Source organism: Lipophrys pholis (genome assembly GCF_963383615.2).
Source record: "Lipophrys pholis genome assembly, chromosome: 2".
Classification (NCBI taxonomy): domain Eukaryota; kingdom Metazoa; phylum Chordata; class Actinopteri; order Blenniiformes; family Blenniidae; genus Lipophrys; species Lipophrys pholis.
Genome location: NC_137636.1, coordinates 15,685,550 through 15,706,921, shown reverse-complemented (window position 1 = coordinate 15,706,921; position 21,372 = coordinate 15,685,550). Strand labels below are relative to the sequence as shown.

General features: G+C 41.0%; 2 protein-coding genes across 5 annotated transcripts; both read right to left on the bottom strand.

Annotated features, from left to right (window-relative positions):
- Positions 1-51: 51 nt before the first annotated feature.
- Positions 52-6,713, bottom strand: vrk3 (VRK serine/threonine kinase 3). Its single transcript, XM_080493395.1, has 16 exons — positions 6,653-6,713; positions 5,518-5,738; positions 5,290-5,421; positions 4,940-5,062; positions 4,669-4,815; positions 4,100-4,246; positions 3,823-3,866; positions 3,563-3,629; positions 2,654-2,738; positions 2,467-2,569; positions 2,249-2,341; positions 2,042-2,174; positions 1,562-1,679; positions 1,338-1,396; positions 1,118-1,254; positions 52-617 (listed from the first exon to the last, which is right to left on the bottom strand). The coding sequence occupies exons 2-15, from the start codon at positions 5,735-5,737 to the stop codon at positions 1,118-1,120; spliced, it is 1,608 nt and encodes a 535-aa protein (XP_080349521.1). The 5' UTR covers position 5,738; positions 6,653-6,713; the 3' UTR covers positions 52-617.
- A 3,001-nt stretch (positions 6,714-9,714) lies between these two features.
- Positions 9,715-19,205, bottom strand: rab27a (RAB27A, member RAS oncogene family). 4 transcript variants are annotated; one of them, XM_080493590.1, is made up of 8 exons: positions 18,978-19,186; positions 18,296-18,421; positions 14,554-14,604; positions 13,625-13,793; positions 11,753-11,838; positions 11,563-11,666; positions 11,204-11,327; positions 9,715-10,664 (listed from the first exon to the last, which is right to left on the bottom strand). In XM_080493590.1, exons 4-8 carry the CDS (start codon positions 13,775-13,777, stop codon positions 10,469-10,471), a joined length of 663 nt encoding a protein of 220 aa, XP_080349716.1. In that variant the 5' UTR covers positions 13,778-13,793; positions 14,554-14,604; positions 18,296-18,421; positions 18,978-19,186; the 3' UTR covers positions 9,715-10,468. The 4 variants fall into 4 exon arrangements, with proteins under 4 accessions (XP_080349716.1, XP_080349715.1, XP_080349714.1 ...); XM_080493589.1 differs by lacking the exon at positions 14,554-14,604 and having other exon boundaries at positions 18,978-19,194; XM_080493588.1 differs by lacking the exon at positions 18,296-18,421 and having other exon boundaries at positions 14,554-14,607.
- Positions 19,206-21,372: the final 2,167 nt, after the last annotated feature.

The following is a 21,372-nucleotide window of genomic DNA, read 5'->3' as shown; positions in this document are numbered from 1 at the left end:
TTTGGCTTTCCGAGTTATCGTGTGAACATCAAAGAATGCTACGGGACTGCCTGTTAATTAAAATAGACACATTTTATTTATCTGGACACACATTCCTTATTGATGAGAATAAAAACCTAGAATAACAGCTTATTTTGTCAGTGCTGCTCACAAACGCATTAAAATGGATTCACCACAGCAAACGGCAGAAATGACTAAAACCAACCAGTCAAGCAACACCGCAACCCATTTAACCTGCCAAACGTAATCACTCACTCTCTAGAGACATTGAGACCCTTTGCACCATTCGTGCTACTTGAAATGTGAACAGGTGACCCAGTCGAACAAAACCTCAGACGCTTGAAACTCAAACTTCAATGAAAGCCAGTTAATGTGACACACACACACACACACACACACACACACACACACACACACACACACACACACACACACACACACACACACACACACACACACACACACACACACACACACACACACACACACACACACACACACACACACACACACACACACACACAGCAGTCAATATTCAGTGCATTAAAACATCTCAGATAAAACACAACATGAATTAAAACAAAGACTTAAAAAATGCCTTGTTTTGTTGAAGCTTCCTGAAAAAGAAAAGATAAAAAAGCACATCATACACAGGTTGTATAGTTTGATGTTGTGTTTCTTGTTCTTACTAATGATGGGATGTGTCTCCTCTCTTACAGATTTAATTTTGGTATATTACATTTGGATTTTTCTCTTCACTGTAAAATTACCAAAATATATATTATAACAATGTAAAAATTCAATAAAACCACAGAAATCACAGCAAAAGAGTCTTAACTGGACTATATCACATTCCAGTCTATCAGTCAGCAAACCTCAACATTTGTGTCCTTGCACATTAGTCATGTTTCGCCAACAAAAGGCTAATGGCACAAATGAAGTGTTTCAACGACTGATATTTGATTTAATATTATGTAAAACAGATTTAATTTCACATGTTGATTTTGAGCCACAATAAGCTTCTTACCAACCGACTGCTTCAGTGGCTTAACAGTGAAAACCCTCCAGTATAAAACCAGAACCGGAGGGCGACAGATCTGCGGGGCCGTGTCCTCACCTAAAGCCTGAGCTGATGCTCCAGAGACCCCCCGAGCAGCAGCAGAGCCGAACTCAGTCCAGACTTCAGCGCTGAGTAGTCGGGCTGCTCCGAGTACTGCAGAGCCATCACTGAGGTCAGGTAGTTTTGAAATGAAGCTGCACGACAGCAGAGAAACACATGAATACACACAACCCACCAGACAGGCATTGTCAATCAAAGGAGAAACATTTGCACTCACTAGAAACTTTGTTCCTCCCAAAGCAGTGATGTAACAGTGCAGCAACGTCATCCATATACCTGCAGATACGTTTATGATTAAAACATAATAGAACATGTCATGTCTGTAAAAAGACTCGCTGTATTGTACTAAAGTGTAGATGAAGATGAAGTTCTGCGGGTCTGCAGCAAACGGCTGACAGTGCAATGTTTCTGCCTCAGAGGTGATGATGAGCTCGGTCTTACCTTTGTTTCTGGGTGGCTACCTGCTCTGGTTGAGTGAGTTCGGTCCACGGCAGCATCCCGGTGTGCCAGTGCAGCATGCAGTAACCCAACGACTGCAAGTCACTGCGGCGAGACGGAGCTGAAACCCAGGGAGGACAGCCGCATCGATTTTTAACACAGAGTTATCGGACACACCAAAGCACCAAACAATTTGGAAGAAAAGGATTTAACTCCTTTCTTTTCACCAGGGCTTTGCCTACGCGGTATACTTTTGAACAAAATACTGGTTTCGTACCAGTATCTGTGATACCAGCTATGCTTTTAGGAGATCAGTGGTAATGCGCAGCTCTGGTTCGAAGCCTGCGTTTGACAGATGGTGTGTGGGCTAATCATGGACAGGAGAGAGTAAATGTGGTGGCGTTTACTTTACGCAGACACTCAGGATGAAGCGATGATCACTGGCATCGGAGGTTTGACAGTCATTTGTGCAAGAAGGCTCACCTGCTCCTTTATGCGCGTCCAGGCTGATGAACTCGATGGCGCCCTCGTGTGGTGTGCGGCTGCCCTCACGGTACTCCACATGTTGCCCTCCGGGACAGTACCGGAAGGCGTGGCAGTACCCTACAAGGTAGACCTGAACACACACGTGAACAAGGTCCGGTCAGTTTGAAAGACACTTCAGCTGCAGACGCTGTGATTGTTCCTCACCTGTGATTTCTGTCCCGGTTTAATGTAGATGTTCTCCGCATTAAGATCAGCATGAACGTACTCGTTTGAATGTAGATATTCCAGCGCATCCAGCTGTTTAATTCAAAAAATTCAAAAAATTTAAAAATTCTAATAATAAATTTGAACTAGGATCATTTTCTGGGTAACATTTCAGTTGTGGACTGGAGTTCATTTACAGCAGACATAAGAGTACTGACTATTCTGCAGGCGAGCTGAAGAACAACTTTCTCAGAAAGGAGCTCGTTTTCTTCCTCAATGACAGAGTGCAGAGACTGGCCCATGCTGGGGAAAATCAGAAACCTTAAAACAAAGCAAGACATCATCTCAGAGTTAGTGTGAAATGCGTCAGTTTAATGTGAGCGTACGCAAAGAAGAACCTCACACCTGTAAGATTCTGCATGGCGACCGAAGCCGACACAAGAGGGAATCCCCAGAAAGTCCATCTTGTTTTGTTTGATCCATTTCTCCACTGTAGAGGCACAACGAGTCTCATTAGGACAACAGTTATCAGTAGTGCATTTTGGTACACTCAAGGAAAGTCAGCATAAAGAATGTAATAAAGTAAAGATATGGCTCAGCTAGTTAACCTCGACATTCCTCTGAGTGTAACATGGAATCAAGCAGATCTTTGTTTTATATAAAATAAGTGGATCCTCTCAAACTGTAGCAGTGTTATAAGTCGTCAGGGCTTGTGTGACTCCAGATACACAGAACGCAGACCCCAGAGGACTGTACTACGACGCTGGATTTTCTCTTATCGAGATAACTTCAAGGATTAAGGATATTAGATTTTCCGTACTACGGCGCTCGCTCGCTTCTCACCGAGATGAATCACCCCGGTAACTGAATGTCTAACCTGCTCTGGAGCAGGTTAAGTTCTCAAAAAGAGGTGAAAGCTCCGCCTCCTGACCAGTCAGATCTCAAATCTTAAATGATTCTGATTGGTGCACTGTTTCAATTCAATTCAACTTGAGAAAAATGTATCCTTCACTAATGTGTAAACTGCTCTGCAGAGTTTCTCCCTGTGTGCGATTGGTCAGCCGCTGCAAACTCCGCCCCTTTCATGTCAACGCGCACACGTAGGTCTGGGTGGAACCAGCGAGTTGATAACCTGCTTCGTAGTAACGGTGATCAGGATCACACGTGTCTGGATAAGTCAACCCAGGAAACAGAGAGATCCTGGATATATTGATCACAGTTTGCAGTCCAGGCCTCTGGTGTAGACAGTATAAGACAGAGGACACACTTTCAAAGAAAACCTGTTAATCTAAAGAAAAATGTTAAGATGTTCACCTGATGCAGGTTTGGCTGCTCTCTGCAGGAAATTCTGCTCGTTGAAAAGTCTTCCAACATTTGCTCCCTGGCAGTAACAAACACATGAGAGATGTTACTCTTGTTATGGAAGTTTTTTTATATGGCAAAGACAAAGACGTCAAGATGTATTTCTTGGAATAGACAGAAAAAACCCCCAGATGGTATAAAAATGCTAAAGCATGCTGAACGGCGCCTACAGTTTAAAAACTCTTCACGTTTTTAGAGGTGCTGAAACTTACCAGTTTGAGAATGTGGTTGGATTCTTTGGCATTGGAAAGTGACACTGAAAATGACAGATATTATTCTTCATTAGTAATGATATTTGTGTTTAACATACTTTAAATCAGTTTACAATGAGGGCATGTTTTGTTGCTGAAATGAACTGATGATTCATTTTCTGAAATAAATTAATCTTCACATTTTGGCAGAAAACTTTTCTTTTTAACAGGAAATGAGATCTGGTTTGACAGATTTAAAAAAAAAAAAAAAAAGTAAACAAGTTGTGATGTCACTCACCTTCGTATATGAGCTCCGTCCAGCTCTGACTGAGCAGTTTTATCAGCTTCCACTTCTTTCCTGTGGTGTCCGTCACTTCTTCACCTTCCTGCAGCGGCTCCACAGCGGGGGCACGCTTTGCTTTCTTGGTTTTGCTTTTTCCCGTTGCTGTACATTCACAGACACAGCCCATATTAAATAATGAGGAGTGAAAAGGAAGATTTAGGCACTAACTATATATATAAAAAAAAAAAACTTTCTTCGTTATAATCCTGGGAGCTGCGGTTAGGAGGTGTAACAAGTAAACTGGGACACTTATTGCATAACAATTATCTAAGCACACATGAAGACATCAAAGAGTTTGATTGATTCATTTATTTTTCAAACTCAGCTGAAAGTTGCACACAGAGAATGTTTAAGAAGCTCAATCGTTTCCACATCATTCTGCTTCTGACGTACAAATCGACACAGTGATGTGTGCAGCAATGCAAGCATAGACAGGTTAATGTAAAAATTCTTCTCAGTGAACATAAGTTGAGCAAAGGAATGAATTCACAGACAGAGGAGGATGGGTGGAAGAGGAAGCTCACCTTTCAAAGGGGACTTGGAGGTCAGAGATGAAGTCGGAGAAGAGACGCTCACAGAAGAGCCATCAACCACTGAGGCCTCTGCTCTGCTGCTCATCCTCTCAGAGAGCCTTTTTCCTTCTGGGCTGGAGAGTTTGGATTTTCCCCTGACTACACAAAGACCCAGTAAAGGTCATGCTGAATTAAAGACATGACTATGACAGCTGTGCTGGGAGATGCTGCGGTTTTCAGAAAGCCGCTGTTTCAATGAGTAGATCAAATGGATTCAGCTCACCAGATCGAGTGACTTTTTTGGCAGGAGAAGGTGACGACTGTACGGCTGGCTCCACCTCCGGGTTGAGTTTAAAAGCCACTGTGTGCCGTTTCACCCAGGAAAATTGCTGTCCAACACCCTTATCTGTTTAATGAAATAGCAGGCCTGAATCATTGCTGCTGTTTTCATTGTGTTTTTAAAGTTTTGTTGATCTAAATTAACTCTCTATGACCATGAAAGTACCATAATCTGCTAACAAAGTAAAAAATATGAAATTACAACTGAATCACTCTGCTGCCCGTCTGTTCTTCTTTGTCTTGTGTTTCATATAGAAACCACAATGAACAGTCCTTCTCTTTGAATTTGTGTACCTTCAGTCTTGTCGTCCCTGAGAGAATGAGCTGAAGACTCTGCAGACTGAATTGCATCTGGGATGTTAGGAGTCACTTCCCTATCCAGGCGAAGAGATTTACGGGTCTTTCCTAGTGGGGGACGTGGTGAAGCTGGGGTTGGAAGAAACACAGGCATACAATGGAGAGCATGCCTCAAAATCTCTGCACAACACGCACAAGAAGTTTTCAAATGTCTCCAATATTTACCCTTAATGTGTGTTGGCGCCGTGCTTGCCACGGGACTCCTTGTAAGTGCGGATGCTGATGCTTCATTATTTGAAAGCAAGCAGAGACTTGGAGAGGCAATGGAGCTGCAGAAAGGTTCAGGCTCATCGGCAGCACCGGGAAGCTTCTCACCACATGATGGACAAAATTTGAACCCTGGCTGCAACTTTGCCCCACACTGAGGGCAAAAGTGGAAAGGCATTCTGCAAGAATGAAAACACTTTATTGTACATCCATCCTCACCCCTCGGGTGAAGGGTACAGGCATAAAGCAGGTGAAGCAACGAAAAGACAAAATCATTGTTGTAAAACTAGTGAGGAATCTGTTCAAATATTTTTTAGGTGATATCAAGTAAATATCAGCAAGTATTTCAAAGCTTCTACAATAAAAAAATTATCTGAGAAACGCTTTGCACTCTAATCTCACCTTGGAAAAAAGCTTCTTTTTTCTTTTTTTAATCTTGCAATTAAAACATGACAGAGAGCAGTAACCTAATATTTACCGGACCATTTATGTGTGTGTCTCCACATGTGTTCACATAGCTGATGGAGCTGTTGACATTAACAAAGACTATTTTTAATTTGTTATTTTATTACGTTAGCTTGCTGTGTGTGGATATCTTTGTTCCAGTTTTTGTTGTTGTTGTTTTGAATAGTTTTATTGCATAGCATACAGTGTTTGCATTGTATTCAGTGGTCCACAAGCAATTTGTTGTTTTGTCTTATCGTATCTGGTTTATTATGAGCTGTCAGTGAGGATACAGCTCTACACACATATGTTTTTTACACCCTCTTATATCAACTTCCAAGTGTTCAATACATTTTATATCTCCAGCATATCAATCGTATGTCACCGACTCGGAGTGGGACGACATTGTGCCAGTCGAGTTCGGTAAGATGAAACTATAAGACAAAAACCAAACTATTAACGTAATGTTAGCTACTAGTTCGTGCAAATTGAAACTTTGCACAGAAACAAAATACAGCGAGGTAATCTTTCCAAATGAACTTATTGCGGACACAACGCTCTAGATGACAGTACACTTGACGCAAGCATTGAAATATATAAGAATTTTACTGAAATAGTAATTAAGAAAGATTAAAGGTGTTCCTGTTACCTTTCTGCGATTCTACTTCCTCCTGACGGTGTTGAATCTTCTTCTCGCTACAAACTGTGGTGCAGCTCTGTCTGCGCTGCGTAGGTGCTGCCCCCTGCAGGCTCTCAGAGTGGCTACAGCCGAGCGGCACTCAGCCAAAGATGTTAAAATTAAATAATCGCTTAAAATATGAGTTATACGGTTTTAATCATTTTAACAAACGACGTGTTTAAAAATATACGCTGTGCCTCTAATCTGTTTTGTTTGGAAAGTAATTCCGAATACTTCGTAGGCCAAGTAGGCACAGGCTCAGGAGTGGAACTACCGGTCTCTTACATATTTGCACCCACAAGTCTATTGTCTTGTAGTCTATTCATAGTTATAATCACTGTGATGGGAGTGTTAATGTCTCTGTACCTCTGGAAAGTTACAGCATTTGATCAAAAGTCTTGAATACAATTTCCCGCAGCTTTAATATCAAACTAATAAACTTGGCATAACTTTTATTACAGTGCGATAAACTTGTGAGAAGTCGTCATAATCATGTCCTTAAAAATGCGTCATGACCTCACTAAATACAGATAGAGCCCCGGACTATAGAGAAGAAAATAACCGCGTAGTAACAAGATAATATATTGTTCCTTCAAGTCGATAAAGTGAGGGAACGAGATAATTTAGTTCCTGGCCACGAGATTCTTTACCCATGAGCAGGAATTACTTACCTCGAGTTATATTGTAGCGATGGCGGGTTAAAGAACAGTAATATCAATTTCTAAAGCCAAATCTTTTTAATTTCTCATGTTCTGACAGAGATTGGTGGGTCTCCGGCAAAGATATCATTTGAATCTTTCTTTTCTTTCAGTTTTGTTAAGACCTTCACTCTCTTCGCAGGTGAAATCAAACCATTTATTTTTAGCGACAACATTTTTAGACTGATGAATCGGATGCTATCAGGGGTGAGTCTCAACTATGAAACTACTGATATGGACGATAAAACTAGAATACGGAACGCGAGTAATACCATTATGGTCCGCCATGATTGTTTACAAGTGGATGAGCAGAAAGAAGGGGAGGGAGGGGGTGAGATATGCGCATGCGCAGTAAGAGCGCTCCATTGCCTCCGGCAGTCTCTTCAGGAAGGAATCGTGACCATGAAAGAATCTTTCCACCTTTGGAGCCAGGATAAAAACTTTGCAAATACAGTAGATCCACACACCAGTGTCGTGTAAACAGACCCCCCCCCAAAAGTGAAGAAAGTTTTGCGGATACACTCGTATTTGTTGTCGTGTAAATGGGGCTTTCTCGTCTGTGTGTTAGCGCTCAGTGTGCGCGCCGAATGAGAAGCTTGGTTCTGTCTGATAGCGCCAGCTCGTTTCTCAGCAGCTGGTCCAAAAAGTCCGCAATTGAGCCTCCATCTGCTCCTTTGGGCAAGCCGAAAATCCGAATATTATTTCTCCGTGATCTTGCCTCCAGGTCTGTGATTTTTTTCCTGCATCAGATGAGTGTGTTTGGCCACTTTCTGGAGTAAATCGCTGGTCTCGGTGTTATAATGTTTCAGCTCTGGTTTTCGAGTCTGAGGCCACATTTACACATACCTGGGTTTTTACAAAAACGAACATTTCCCCCTCTACCTTTCAAAAAAAAATAAAAAAAAATCTTAATTTACATGTACTAGCATATATACCGGGTTCAGAGCTGCTATGAGCAGCCAAACCTGTAGGGGGCAGTGTAGCAAGAAGTGGTTCTTCAGCTTCTTTGCCCTTTCATGTCCTATATTTCAAATTGTCAGGTCCCTGTCTGTCTGTCTGCCCCTGCGTGTCTCACCTCATGTTTTCAATTATCCTATGTGTTTTCCGTCTGTGTGCACCGATCGTTATGAGTTCCACCAGTGTCCTCCCTCTCCCTGTGTATTTAAACCCCTCTCCCTTTGTTGTTTGCGTCGGCTCTTGTCCCTTCCGTATATTAATAATAATTGTATCGGGTCCTGGCCTCCTCCTGTAAATCCCCTGAACGCGCACTCATACACCTACTCTGGCTAGTTTGTTTTCCTCAAAATAAAAATGGCTCCATCCCAAAACGTAATTTGTGATGTAAGCCCGACTTCCCAAGGTAAGAAAACCCCAAAAAACAAAAACTGAGATCAGTCTTTACCTCAAATTATTAACGCGAAGGAACAAGATCATTTAATTAACGGCCACGAGTTACTGCCTTTTGGCCATGAATTAAATGATCTTGTTCCCACGCATTATTTTTTTATTCCTCTATGGCCACTCTAAGGCCGCTGGCGCTCCACAGAAGAAAAAAAAGATGAAACTCTTTGTTGAACACAGTCAAAAAGTGTTTGATGTTTCTGCTCAGTCACTGTGTCTTTTTTTGCGCCTCACTTTTGGGGATTGTTTAAAAACTAGTCTCATAACCCTCAGACTCTTTCAGATTTGAAGAGTGAACAGGCCTCGGGAAAAGCGTACAAAACCAAAATGTTGCCTAGCAACAAATGCACTGATACTGGCACAATAGTGTAATAAAATCAGCACACTGAGAGATGGAAAACGTTCAATCTAGCAGTGATACTGCAGCAATAACTTAAGACGACAACAAAATCTGAACAATAAAAGACATTCAACATGTGTCCACCATTGGGAGGCAGCTAAAGGAATCTATGATCCAGGTCTCCATTGTATTGCCATATTTATTCAACTTTGTAATACATCTTGACTTGGCAGCTCATAACCAGAACTGCAATGCAGAGTTTCGGTAAAAAAAGCTGTTTGCCTGAGAGAAAATCCCAGATATGCACACATCTCATCTGATCCATGAACGAACACACTCGAATCTGCTGTATGAAACTGCCCTTTTTCCTCAGTCTGCAACTTCATTCTTTTAAATGCATCGTTTTCATCATGGTGTCAGCGGGAAAGACAAAATGATGACAAACCTGTAAGACTGAAGCTTTTATGATTAAAATTGTAGGCATATTGACAAAATTAATCACATTTTTATAATTTACTTATGCGGTGGGACTTCAACAGTCTGAAGTGTCTTTGGGCACATTGGTGTTTTCATGCAATCAGGTGCCAGTTCAAGTTAAATGCATATTTGTTGCAGGATGAGTTTTGCAATTTACTTTAATACTAAAGCTTTATTTTTTTTTTTAAAACATATTTATCTTACCTTGATAATCAAAACCAAAATATTGTATTCATGAATGTATCGCCAATAGGAAACAGCCCAAAAGAATGATAATAAAAAAAGAGCGTTAATGATCCATGCAGTGAATGCTGTCTGGTCAACCTGAGCTGTGTGTTCGCTGTGGCAGCAGTGAGATAACAGTATTCAGTCAGACATTCAGAGAAGCATCAGTAGTACATAACCGATGTTGAAATATATCTACAAGCAGTGTGTTTTTACAGCAGGTTCAGCGTATTAACAGTGTTTTTATGGCACGCGTTGCACAGGAGCTCATTTTTCGGTGTCGCAAACAACAAAGATAAAACCTGAATTTATTTGACATCTTCGACTAGAGATTAGAGCTGAACGTTTAAGCTCAGCGTCAAAGGAAATAAATATCCCACACTCGCAGCAACCAAGAAATCATTGATGAAAAGATTTGAATTGAAATTGAATGCCCAAAATTCAAAAGGCATTCACCTTGATACTGATAAACAATACAACACGTCAGTGGCAGTAGATCCATAAAATGCTGGTTTGGGGGCAAAAGGTCATGTTAAGTTCCACCTAACATACAATATATTACACAAACTCCCACTTTGTTATACTTGGAGGTATTTTTCTATTTCCACCAATAACGTGAACAAAAGACGTGAAACTAAACATCCTCTAGCATGCACATTTGCTGCTGTCAGAGCCCTCTGAGATATCCAGGTGAGTGGGTCCGTTTGCTCGGACGGTACCATCGGGGATCCAGGACTTGTCCACACATCGCTCCATCCTCTTCATGATGAGATCCAGCAGGACGTCTACAGCCTGGCCCACGTTCTGCCCGTCGGCAGCACTCGTCTCAAAGTACGGGATCCTGCCCGCAAACGAGACAATGTGACACAAACCTTCAGGGCTTCTGTGGTCGGTTTTCCTTTGAAACATTTCTAGCTGCTATAAATCTCAACAAAATAATAGTCCATATCTCAGCAACTATCAAATGCTGCAAATTAACAAGAAGATCCCAAACAATTAGTTTGTTTTGAATATGCAATAAAAACAACGTGATTGAAGAGCTGAACATTGTTTGACTGGACAGTGTAACGGCAGGTGGCATGATACCTTGGTAGACACGCCAGTCTTGAAGTCATTAAAGATCCTTTACAAGCTGCACTAGTAAAACTGTATTTTTAGTAAAGGTGTGTCTGACAGGGGCAGAACAGGATATTTTACATGCATGCACAAATATTTGCTTTTCACCGAGGACCAATTTAGACTTGCGTTCTCCTGCACAGACTTGGCAAACAATACTGCCACTGCCTTTTTGACAAACGTTCAAGGGAGAGGTTGGTGGAAACACACACACACACATTTAGACACACACACACACACACACACATTTAGACACACACATACCCGTACTGCTCTGCCAGTTCACGGGCCTCTTTCTCGCTGACAGCTCTCTGGTCTGACAGATCACATTTGTTGCCGCACAGAACCACATCTGGACTCTCACAGTACGCGTGAATCTGTAACTGACCTGGAAAACATTTTTATCATCTGTTTACTCTCGTTTTAGAAGGAAAGAGATTCAGAAGCAAAGGTGTTCAAAATGATTCACTCATAACTCTGCATGCTTTTTTACTGCACACAAATATTTAACTGATATGAAATGTCCAACATAAATGCATTTGTCTTCAATAATCAATATTTTGAGAGTCTCTCTCTCAATGAAATGAAATTGTTGATTTAAGTCCGATCATCAGGAGACGCACTCATCCAGTTTCTGACGTTGAGGAAACTTTGCTCATTTGTGAGGTCAAACAGCAGCAGGAAGCCCATCGCATCTCTAAAGAAAGCCGTCGTCAAACTTCGAAACCTGATATTCAGGAAATAAACAAATCATTAGAGATAAGAGACCCATCTAAAAAAAAAGAAAAGCTGTATTAGAGGCAAGTCACTTACCTCTCCTGTCCTGCAGTGTCCCACAGCTGCATGTGGATCTTCTGTCCTTTGCCTGAAGCTCCATCAGGACCTGTAGATTTGTATATCTGAGGGAAATAAAAAATATTTTACTTATTCTTAATCTGTTTTGAAATGATATGGTCAAAAACCTGCAGTGTTATCCAGTAGCTGTTTTGAAGACATGACAATGTCTGATTACACAAAGTAGTTAAACGGATCATATAGAATTGAGGTAAAGAAAAATTTAAATCAACATATCCCACGTCCAGAAGGAAAGCGGCCGTTGACATCACTCTATCGCGCCGTTTGGGAATGCCAAGTCGAAGTGAATTTTGATCCTTTTTTTGAGGGGCGGGCATGAAAATGAAAAAGCAACCTCCTCTTTGAGTTCTGTCATAAAACGCACGGCCCAAATAAAAAAATGAAAATGCAGTATGGATGATCTATTATTAATTTTATTTAGTTGCAATGCCCTTGTTGTGTAAACGAGCAGCCAAAACAAGGTGAAAGTTCTCTTGCTATTTGAGGAACGTTTTACTTCTTTTTCAGGAGGACAACGTTAAATAAGATACTGCATTCATCAGAACAGATGGAGACTACACAAATACAAACATGGCTCTTTAACGAAGTTTTGTTTTTTTTGGACGCTTCTTGAAAATTCTATGAAAATGTCTCTGCGATTCCCCTTGATTATCTTCTTGAACTGTAAAACAAAAACAATAAAACATGCCTGGATAAGCATACTTTACTCCTTTTCGTAGTTAACACACACCAGGAACACGAGGCTGCCATCATGTGGCACCAGAGGCCTGAACTACGAACCGTGATCAACATATCCAGGATCTCTCTGTTTCCTGGGTTGACTTATCCAGACACGCGTGATCCTTCGTTACTACGAAACAGGTTATCAACTCGCCGGTTCAACCCAGACCTACGTGTGCGCGTTGACACGAAAGGGGCGGAGTTTGCAGCGTCTGACCAATCGCACACAGGGAGAAACTCTGCAGAGCAGTTTACAGATTACAGAAGGATCAATTTTTTTGTTGGGATTTTTGTTGGGATTTCAACCTGCAAACCTCTGAACCTAAGTCTGCTTCCCTAACCTCTAGGGCAGAAGCCTCCGACCTCGGTCCTCGAGAGCCCCTGTCCTGCATGTCTTAGTTCTCTCCCTGCTTCAGCGTACCTGAATCTAATGATGATGTCATCACCAAGGTTGTGAAAAAGCCCAATAAGGAGCCCTTCATTTCAATCCGGTGTGTTGCAACTGGGAGCGAGCTAAAACATGCAGGACAGGGGCTCTCCAGGACCGAGGCTGGAGACCTCTGCTCTAGGGAAACCAACAACAGGATAAAAGTGTTGCAGGTGCTGTTGATTCTATGTATGTCTGCTACCACTACAAAATGTTTATTTCAAAGTTTTCTTTTTCCAAAAAACATTTGCGTCGTCTTTCAGGTTTCTTCACTTGGAAAGGAGAGAAACCCCTAAAGACACTGAAGGTTCTGGGGTAAATACAATTTATTGGTAGTTCAGGTTATATTCCAGGAGCTGGAAGCAGCATGAGAAGGAGAACAGTGTAAATATGGCTGAGCTGTTTGCCAATGCTTTCAAGTGTTTATTCTTTAGGAGGGTGCTGCCTGCTGTTCATGAGTCACCACGCAGATTTCTGTTGCAACATTCGTCACTAGCGCTTTGTTACAGGAGTGTTGCTTAATGTTTTCGGAATGGATTTAAGCTCCTAATCAGGGTGTTGAAAATGCTTGCAGCGCCTATGGATGTTAGAAATTGCTGCATCACTAGTCCAGAGCATAGATTCACAGAGATAATCCCAGCTATCCCAAAGCTGGCTCGAGTAAAGCGTCAGTATCAACTCACCACTCGTTTTTCTCTGAAGTCGATTCCCACTGTAGTGATGAACTTTGAGTTAAACTTGCTATCTGTGTACTGGTACAAGAAGCTGGTTTTTCCCACGCCAGAGTCACCGAGGGCTAGGAATTTGATGAGGTAATCATACTCCCCATCAGACATTGTGGGTCCTTAATTTCTGAAATAGAACAAGGCGGCACAGTGAACCAATGGGTCATACTCACAGACAAACATATACATGTAAAAAATATTAAATGATCAAACTTTTGTTTTCCATTCATAAAATTCAACAGTGTGGGCAGTCTTTTAGGATTTTTACTTGACACGTCTATTAATGAGCAGAAAAGAGCCCTGGAGTTGCTAATGTTCTATTAAGCTTCATTTTGTTTACATCTGAACAGAAATCTGTGTAAATGTTTTCACCACCAAGTAGCTGATAGAGTAAGACATGCCAACAAACTGGCAGTATGATGGACAGAGGCGTGTTTGGTGATTGATGGAAGAATATTTTCTCAATGATTTAATTGCGTTTCAGAGAAAGACAACAGTTAAAGTTTGTTTCTGGACAAAAAGAAAAGATCTTCAGCTTGCCAAGATGTCTTGGACAATGTTATGCCTCCAACCTGGTGGAATAAATTTAGAAACACCTTTTTAACTTTGGATACGTCCGTAACCATTTCTATTTATATGTGTGACACTCCAGTCTCAATGAGAAGCCTCAGCAACATTAAATAAAATATAATGACACAACCCCCGTGTAGAAGACCACCTCCAAAAATAGACATTAAATTTAAATGCACAGTATATCAAACAATCCACTTACTGCAGCCATCTCTGTTACTCTTCCCCATTTCAATTAATAGAATAATGTTGCCACATAGTTGGCGTGTTTATATTGTAAAAGATGCAATAACTATGAACAGTACTGTCATTCTTACCACAGATCACACCTCCCGGGATTTTATAGTGTTTAGTTTAACCTACACCGACTGCTGGTAAGAGAAACACAAAATGAGGTTAAACAATTCCACTGGTATGTTACTTGTAGACGTGGATTTGTGTCATTGACACAGCGCAGTGAGATAATGAGTGTGACGTAAAAGTCGCTTCATCTCGCCGACACTGTAACAGGAAGCATTTTAAATTCCTCGGCTTCTCTCATGCTGAAAACACAGTATTACAAACGCAAGGTAACTGTAAAGATATGAAAGTACCCAATGCTTAACTTCCCTCTACTCTTTAAAAGACAATTAACTACATTCTGGTGAAGAAAATGAGCAGATATTGAACCCATTTTTGTACACAACCGCACAACTGAATGTAACATCCTCAATTGCAACACTTGAGTGATCAGGACAAAAACAGTTTAAAGAAAGTGCAGATGCATCATGTGACGAAGAAACGCATTCAGGGGAGTCTGCATTCTTTAACGGAACCTTTCATCAGGGGCCATAAGCAGCTTAAGGTCTCGTGCAAAATCCAGACCCAAGGTAAACGCACTGTGATGGAAATGGTTGCTACCGGCATCAATGTAGCCAAAAATGGTGAGCCGGCTCCTCTAAACCCAACAACAATGATGATGTACACATTCCTGCTTATGGACCGAATTGGACTCAGGTGGATTTGAAGCTATGAATGAAGCTTCACTTATAACTTTAAAACTCCATCAGGCCTGGCAGAAGAAGCTCAGTTACCATCAACTATTAAACAAACCCATGTGAAGCCCATGTACAGTAGAACTCTTAACTCTTTTCAACATGCTGCACATGTCTGCATTTCATTTCTGACTACAAAAAAAAATTCATTAATATAACCAAGAATCGATTTTTGGGCAAATACACATTCTGACGTAAATTTGCAGAAAACGATGCAACTTTACAGACATAACAAAGGTTACCAACAACTCAAATCAGGTGTGGCTGCAGAGGTTTGTTGAGTGTAAAGTCTCAGAGACTGCAACAAAACAGAAAAGTAAAAAAAAAAGCAAATCAGTCTATACTCAGGAAATTCAGTGGAGAATGATCGGAACACAATGAGCTGCTGGCAGGAAGAACATTTTTGTAATGAGAAAATTAAAGTATCATAATGACTTTGCCTGAGCAGTGACCTCAATCCCATAAAGACCCTGCAAGATGCCAAACAGACAAACTATTAGCTCATTATTCTTCTGATGCAGATAAACTCAAGGTTTCACACAGAGGAAACTTTCATCACCGCCGTTACTGAAACAGACACAGATGTTGTCAGGCAGTTCTGCAAACTACGTACACATTCTCTTTGTCATACCGCAATAAACGTGTGTTTCTTTGATCAGAGTTTGGACAATATGTTCACGTGAGTTGGTGTGCATTGTGTGAGCAGGGTTTCTACTTAGGTTTCATAAATATTCTGGGTCACTGTATACGGGACCAGCTGGTTTTTAAATATTACATTAAAACAAAATGTTTCTTGAAGTAAAACGTGGTGAAGAAAACACTTACAATTTGACTTGTCAGTCTTCCATGTTGACACAAATGTTCACAGTTCGGAAGAAACTTTTTTTTTTTTCCCCAATCATGACTTGAAATATGAAATTCTTTATACACTACAACTCAATCCGACATGTGAAGATCGCACTCATTTCTCTAAAACCTAGTTCCCGACATTGTTGTAAATGCCATGACACGAAAAACCAGAGTCATAATATAATTTGTGCTTCTGTAGCAACAGATATCAGAAGTGACACAGACAAGGAAAACCACAATGAGGGAAGATTTTTTTCTGCAAATTTCTGCAGACTGCTATCAAGCTAATCAGATGACTCCTTGCTGACGTCAACTCGAACACAAATCTTAAAAAATAATCTTGCGATTAATAAATTCTGCTTTAAAGAAATTTAAGTAAATGCCAATTCTTGGTCAAGTGATTCAGGTCCACTTTGCAAAAACCCTAAAATTACAAGAGCATTTCCTCATCACACTGCACCTCCCAGAGCTATTACAGCAGCGAGGAAGAAACAAGCTCTGACTGTCTGTTGTATTACACCAGAAAAAAAAAAACTGAGTGCAGCAAACAAAAAGAGCATGGAAACCTGTCCTTACCGCTGCCTTAAATCTCTCTGCAGAAACATTATAAGACCAGGAGAAAACTAAAAGTTGATGTATTTTTAACATGAAAATCTAAAGTCTCCTTGTGACTTGCTGCCTTCTGCCAATAACTACCGTGATATATTCACTTTGCTTCATTACTTTTTAGCACTCAGGGTTAAACTAATTTAACACCGGGAAGTTTCATGTATCCCTCAACCTTTTAAAAGACACAAACGGCTCCTTGTACTCCCAGATGGAAGCGTCACATAATACCAAGATCCTCGGTGTTGGAAAAAGTCTAAGTGTGATTAAATGGAAATGTAAAACTTCGCGTCACTTTTAACTTAACTACATTCATTGTTTCCCCCAACAACAACAACAACAACAACATTACCATGTAGGACAGAAACAACTGCTGTGTTTGAGGAGGATTATCCTCTGGTGTATGTTATGACAAGAAAGTGTGAAGGAGTCTTAACTAGTCTTACCTCACAGGGTTTCACCCATATTCTGGAGGGATTTTCTCTGTTAGGGTCCCACAGTCCAAGCACAGTGTGCTTTGTGTCTTTTGACCGCTGGTGTGAAGGGAGTGCGTTTGTCTTGTACGTCTGTTATTTCCCCCTGTGATCGACTGGCAACCTGCCCAGGGTGGACCCTACCTTGAGCTTCTCTGCTCCAGACGCCCACAATCATAACACGAGGTGGCACAGAACACTGATAGATAAACTGTCACACTGATGCAAATATCATACATGTCTCTCTGTGATCGACCCGGTTTATGGGCTGGTACAGCTGTATTACCAAACCACCAAAGCAAGGCGATTGGTGTTAACATTAACAGCACTTAAGTAGTTTTGAGTGTCCCGTCTGAAAACTGACTGAATTGATATTATACTGAGAAAGAGGCTTTCCAATTAACCAGCCATCCTGAATGAAAAGAAACTTCTTAAAATCAGAGATACGCCTCAAATTTGTCCAACAGGTCCAAACCTAATGATAGTTAGTCCATACTTCTAACAGAAAACATCTAATAGTGACAACTAACAAGGTGATACAAAACATAATTTGGTATTGTTTCTTTAAATTAAAAAAAAAAAGGTAGAAGCAATCATTTAACCATCATCTAGTTAACTGATTTTGATCCCCAAAATATTGAGGTTCCAGCTGTCAATGGCTCATGTAGGCAAGTTAGAAAACAAATGTTTAGATATTCACCACAAACAACTAACAAACACCAATGTGCTGAAAAGAAAAGAGGGGAAACTGTATTTCAGACTTAATCCTCAGAATGTATTAACTGAGAAACTGAGTAGAACTATTATAATCTTTTAATAAACTGCCAACTTTGGATGAAAGAATCAAATACTTAGAAGAAATGTCTCAACAGATATGGTTTGTTATTCGACACTTCATGATCACATTGGCACATGGCGTTGTCGAATGTTGTTCTGTATAGTTCCCCCGTAGAGCTTTTCCAATCAGTTTAAGTACAGCATGTTTAGAAACTCAGCGCTGAACCATGGTATGTTTTGGTATTTCCTTCTGCACCACCACCCAGTAGCAAATAAAAAGCTGCTTTGATCATTGGTCACGGATAAAGTGGAAGACCCACCCTGGGAAACTTTCCACCTCAAAGAAAGGCTGCCTTGCTCCTTGGGGAATATCCAGAAAACCCTGTAAACTTCCCCTCAGCCAGCGAAGACAACCTGGCAGCACACAGGTGATGGATGTGTTGAGCCTGCATTTTTAAAAAAAAGAGACTGATAACCTACAAATACCTTGTGAGTATTTGTATCAGCAGCAAACACTGGAGCACAAGGAAAACCATCATCAGACTGAGGCAAAAAACAACAAAAACAACCACAACAACAACACGAAAACAAAACCCAAATCGATTAGATCAGACACAATGTAATGATCCTCAGCTGGTTCTCATGTGGCTGTCACTGTGACCATGTGACAGAAAGAACCTTTACTTCATCGTGCCAAGAGGACAACATGGTGCCAGGCAGCTTCACAGCCTCAGTCAGTCCGAGTGGGAAACATGTTCATACTTCCTGCTGGGACAAACTCTCCGAGCAGTGTGTATCAGCTCACTGGGGAGGAGCAGGCAGGTGGAAAAAGCTCCCCGGTGCCAGCACTGGGGGGCTTCGAGGGGGAAGCCCCAAAACACAATACTAACGTGAAGTGAGGTTGATAAAAGTCCCTCGAACTGGTGTGAACTCCAAACAAACTCTACGGGCTGCGTTCAGCGACTTGACATTTCCTGAAAACTCTCGGAGGAAAGTACTCACCACCGGCCCCGGGGCGTCGTTGAAAGCTGCTGCCGCTGCTGCTGAACGAACTCGAAAAGTTATCTGCAATATTTCCCCAATATCACCCGAGGGGCTTTACTGACTCTGTCCCCGCTGCTGGTGCTGCTGCTGCTGCTGGTGGTAAGTTTGGATAGACATGGGAACAGGCTCATTAACAGAAAGCGCCACCTTACAGTGCGTGTCGCTGTGAAGAAACAGCTCCTCCCCGCGGAGAAACAACGAGGCCGAACGGGGCCGAGCGGATCCGAGCGGGGCCGAGTTTAGCCGACCGGCGCCGAGTGAGCCCGAGTGGCGTGCGCTCTGCGGAGGCAATGGTTGCAACGCAGAAACAAATTTTAAAAACAGAAATTTTTACCTTTATTAAAACAAACCAATACAACAACAATATACAGATATACTGTTTTGAAAATTCTTTAAGTGAAAACATTAAGAAAATGTCTTCCAGAGTGCAGTGTCTTTTTTTTAATACTGTCGATCTCAATCACAAGCAACAGCAAACCTAACTAAACGAGCCTATAGCAATGGAGGGCAGCTTAAAGGAATTTATATCATAATGTTCTCGCTGCATATGGGTGTGAGTTTATGTTCCATCACCAACAAGTGGCCGAGCATAACTTATTATTTTCAGTGTTTTCCACATGAACAGTGATCATTATAGCAATGTTGCCTGTATTGAACATGAAACATTTCTGAAACAAAAATAAAAAAACGATGCATTTTCAGACAATATGTTTGTGTGAACAGGGCCTTCGTGCATTTGCTGCTGGTAAATACCACGACTTCAAACATAACCCTGATGAAATGAGTTGCATGCATTTCTCTGATGCTCTCCTGCAAAAATGTTTTTATCAGCTATAAAGCTGAAAAGTTAATTTTACCACACGTAACAAAGACAGTGTGGAGGTGATGCAGGTCAGTACTTAGATTACTGTAGAGACCAGAAGCTTTACACTGTATATGTAATTTTTAATGTGGTCAGATCTGGATAAAGTGGCATAACTACTTTTTTATCCTCTCCCTTACCACATTTTCATTGTTTCCCCATGCTTATGGTTTATTGTTGTGTGCCCTGATGGATAGGTGCACTTATTTTTCATCATGTTTCACAGCAATATTGTATCACAATATTGTTTTAGTAAAACACTGTATTTTAACTAGTTGTGTGGCAGTCTTTTAAAACCCTTGACACAATAATGTTACGTGACTTTAACATTCAGAGACATTAATAATTTAATTTCGTAAAGAAAAATGTTAGTTACTTTCTTGCATCTGTACACAACGGATCTAACATCACTAAATAACATACAGGTTTTGGCACCGGTCCAAACATGGAACACAGTCCATCCTGGTCCTCAGCACCATGATTATTTTGGCACTGATGCAAACGGTAGCAAAGCTTCACAGCCTTACATTCCAGTTAGATGCAGAATCTATTTGATTCTACACATTTAACACATTAACACATTTAGATCCAATGTTGTGCTCTTTTTGTACTCAAAGCCATTTATTCAGTTAAGTTACATTGTTACATGTACAGAAGTAAAAATGACAGTATAAGGCAAATATAATTGTGTTTTTTTTTTTTTTTTAATTTCTATGTTCTTTTTCAAGCATACGGACAGTACGGAAAAACATGAGAAAAGTCCTTTTGAGACAGACAGCTCCAAACGGATGTTTATATATATTTTTTGTATACTTTTATAATCACACAATGCCGTTACTGGAATAAAGACTTCACTGTGGTTTGTTTGGGCTCCCACTGTGACAGTCCTGCAGCCTGCGATTGTTTTGGCTTCCATCTGTGAAGTTTTTCCTGGGAGTGATGAATGGCTTCAGTCCGTTTCACTCTCTTTCTTCGGTACATCCTGGCTCTGCTCCTCTGAGGGCTTTGGCACTGGCTCGAAATACGGCCCATAGATATAAATACCACCACAGACTCCGAGCAGTGCAGCTAAGGCCAGCTGTGTGAATGGCATTCTTCGTCGAAACATGACTTCTCGAACTTCAGACACTGGACAACCCTGAAAGAGAAACAATGCCATGAACTTTACTGTGTTTAAGCTATTTCACGTCCTGTTGAATGTTACATGTTCTTGCAACATTTAGAGCATGTTGCATGACTGTTGTTAGTGCTTCCAGCAAAGTCATGTTTTGCTGACTGCGTTTGAAGAAAGCTAATAATTTCTCCACGCTTAACAGCTGCTGCAGCTGGATGACGTACAATCAAACAATCCTCTGATATTGAGCAGTCACAGGACTCTTTTTAGGTATCTGTAGAAATATTAAAGTCAAAGAATACCTTTAATCTACTTGGCCTGGTGCACTTTTACAGCAGAAGATGCAGGCTAGAACAAATGAACTGCACAGTAATACA

Coding starts and splice junctions, on each gene's coding strand:
- vrk3 (XM_080493395.1), bottom strand. CDS start 5,737: ATGCCTTTCCACTTTTGCCCTCAGTGTGGGGCAAAGTTGCAGCCAGGG. Junction 3,867..4,099: donor GACGGAGCTCATATACGAAG/GTGAGTGACATC, acceptor TGTCATTTTCAG/TGTCACTTTCCAATGCCAAA. Junction 2,175..2,248: donor AACCGGGACAGAAATCACAG/GTGAGGAACAAT, acceptor GTGTGTGTTCAG/GTCTACCTTGTAGGGTACTG.
- rab27a (XM_080493587.1), bottom strand. CDS start 13,777: ATGTCTGATGGGGAGTATGATTACCTCATCAAATTCCTAGCCCTCGGT. Junction 11,839..13,624: donor ACTTCAGAGAAAAACGAGTG/GTGAGTTGATAC, acceptor TATTTCCCTCAG/ATATACAAATCTACAGGTCC. Junction 10,665..11,203: donor GAACTGGCAGAGCAGTACGG/GTATGTGTGTGT, acceptor GTTTGCGGGCAG/GATCCCGTACTTTGAGACGA.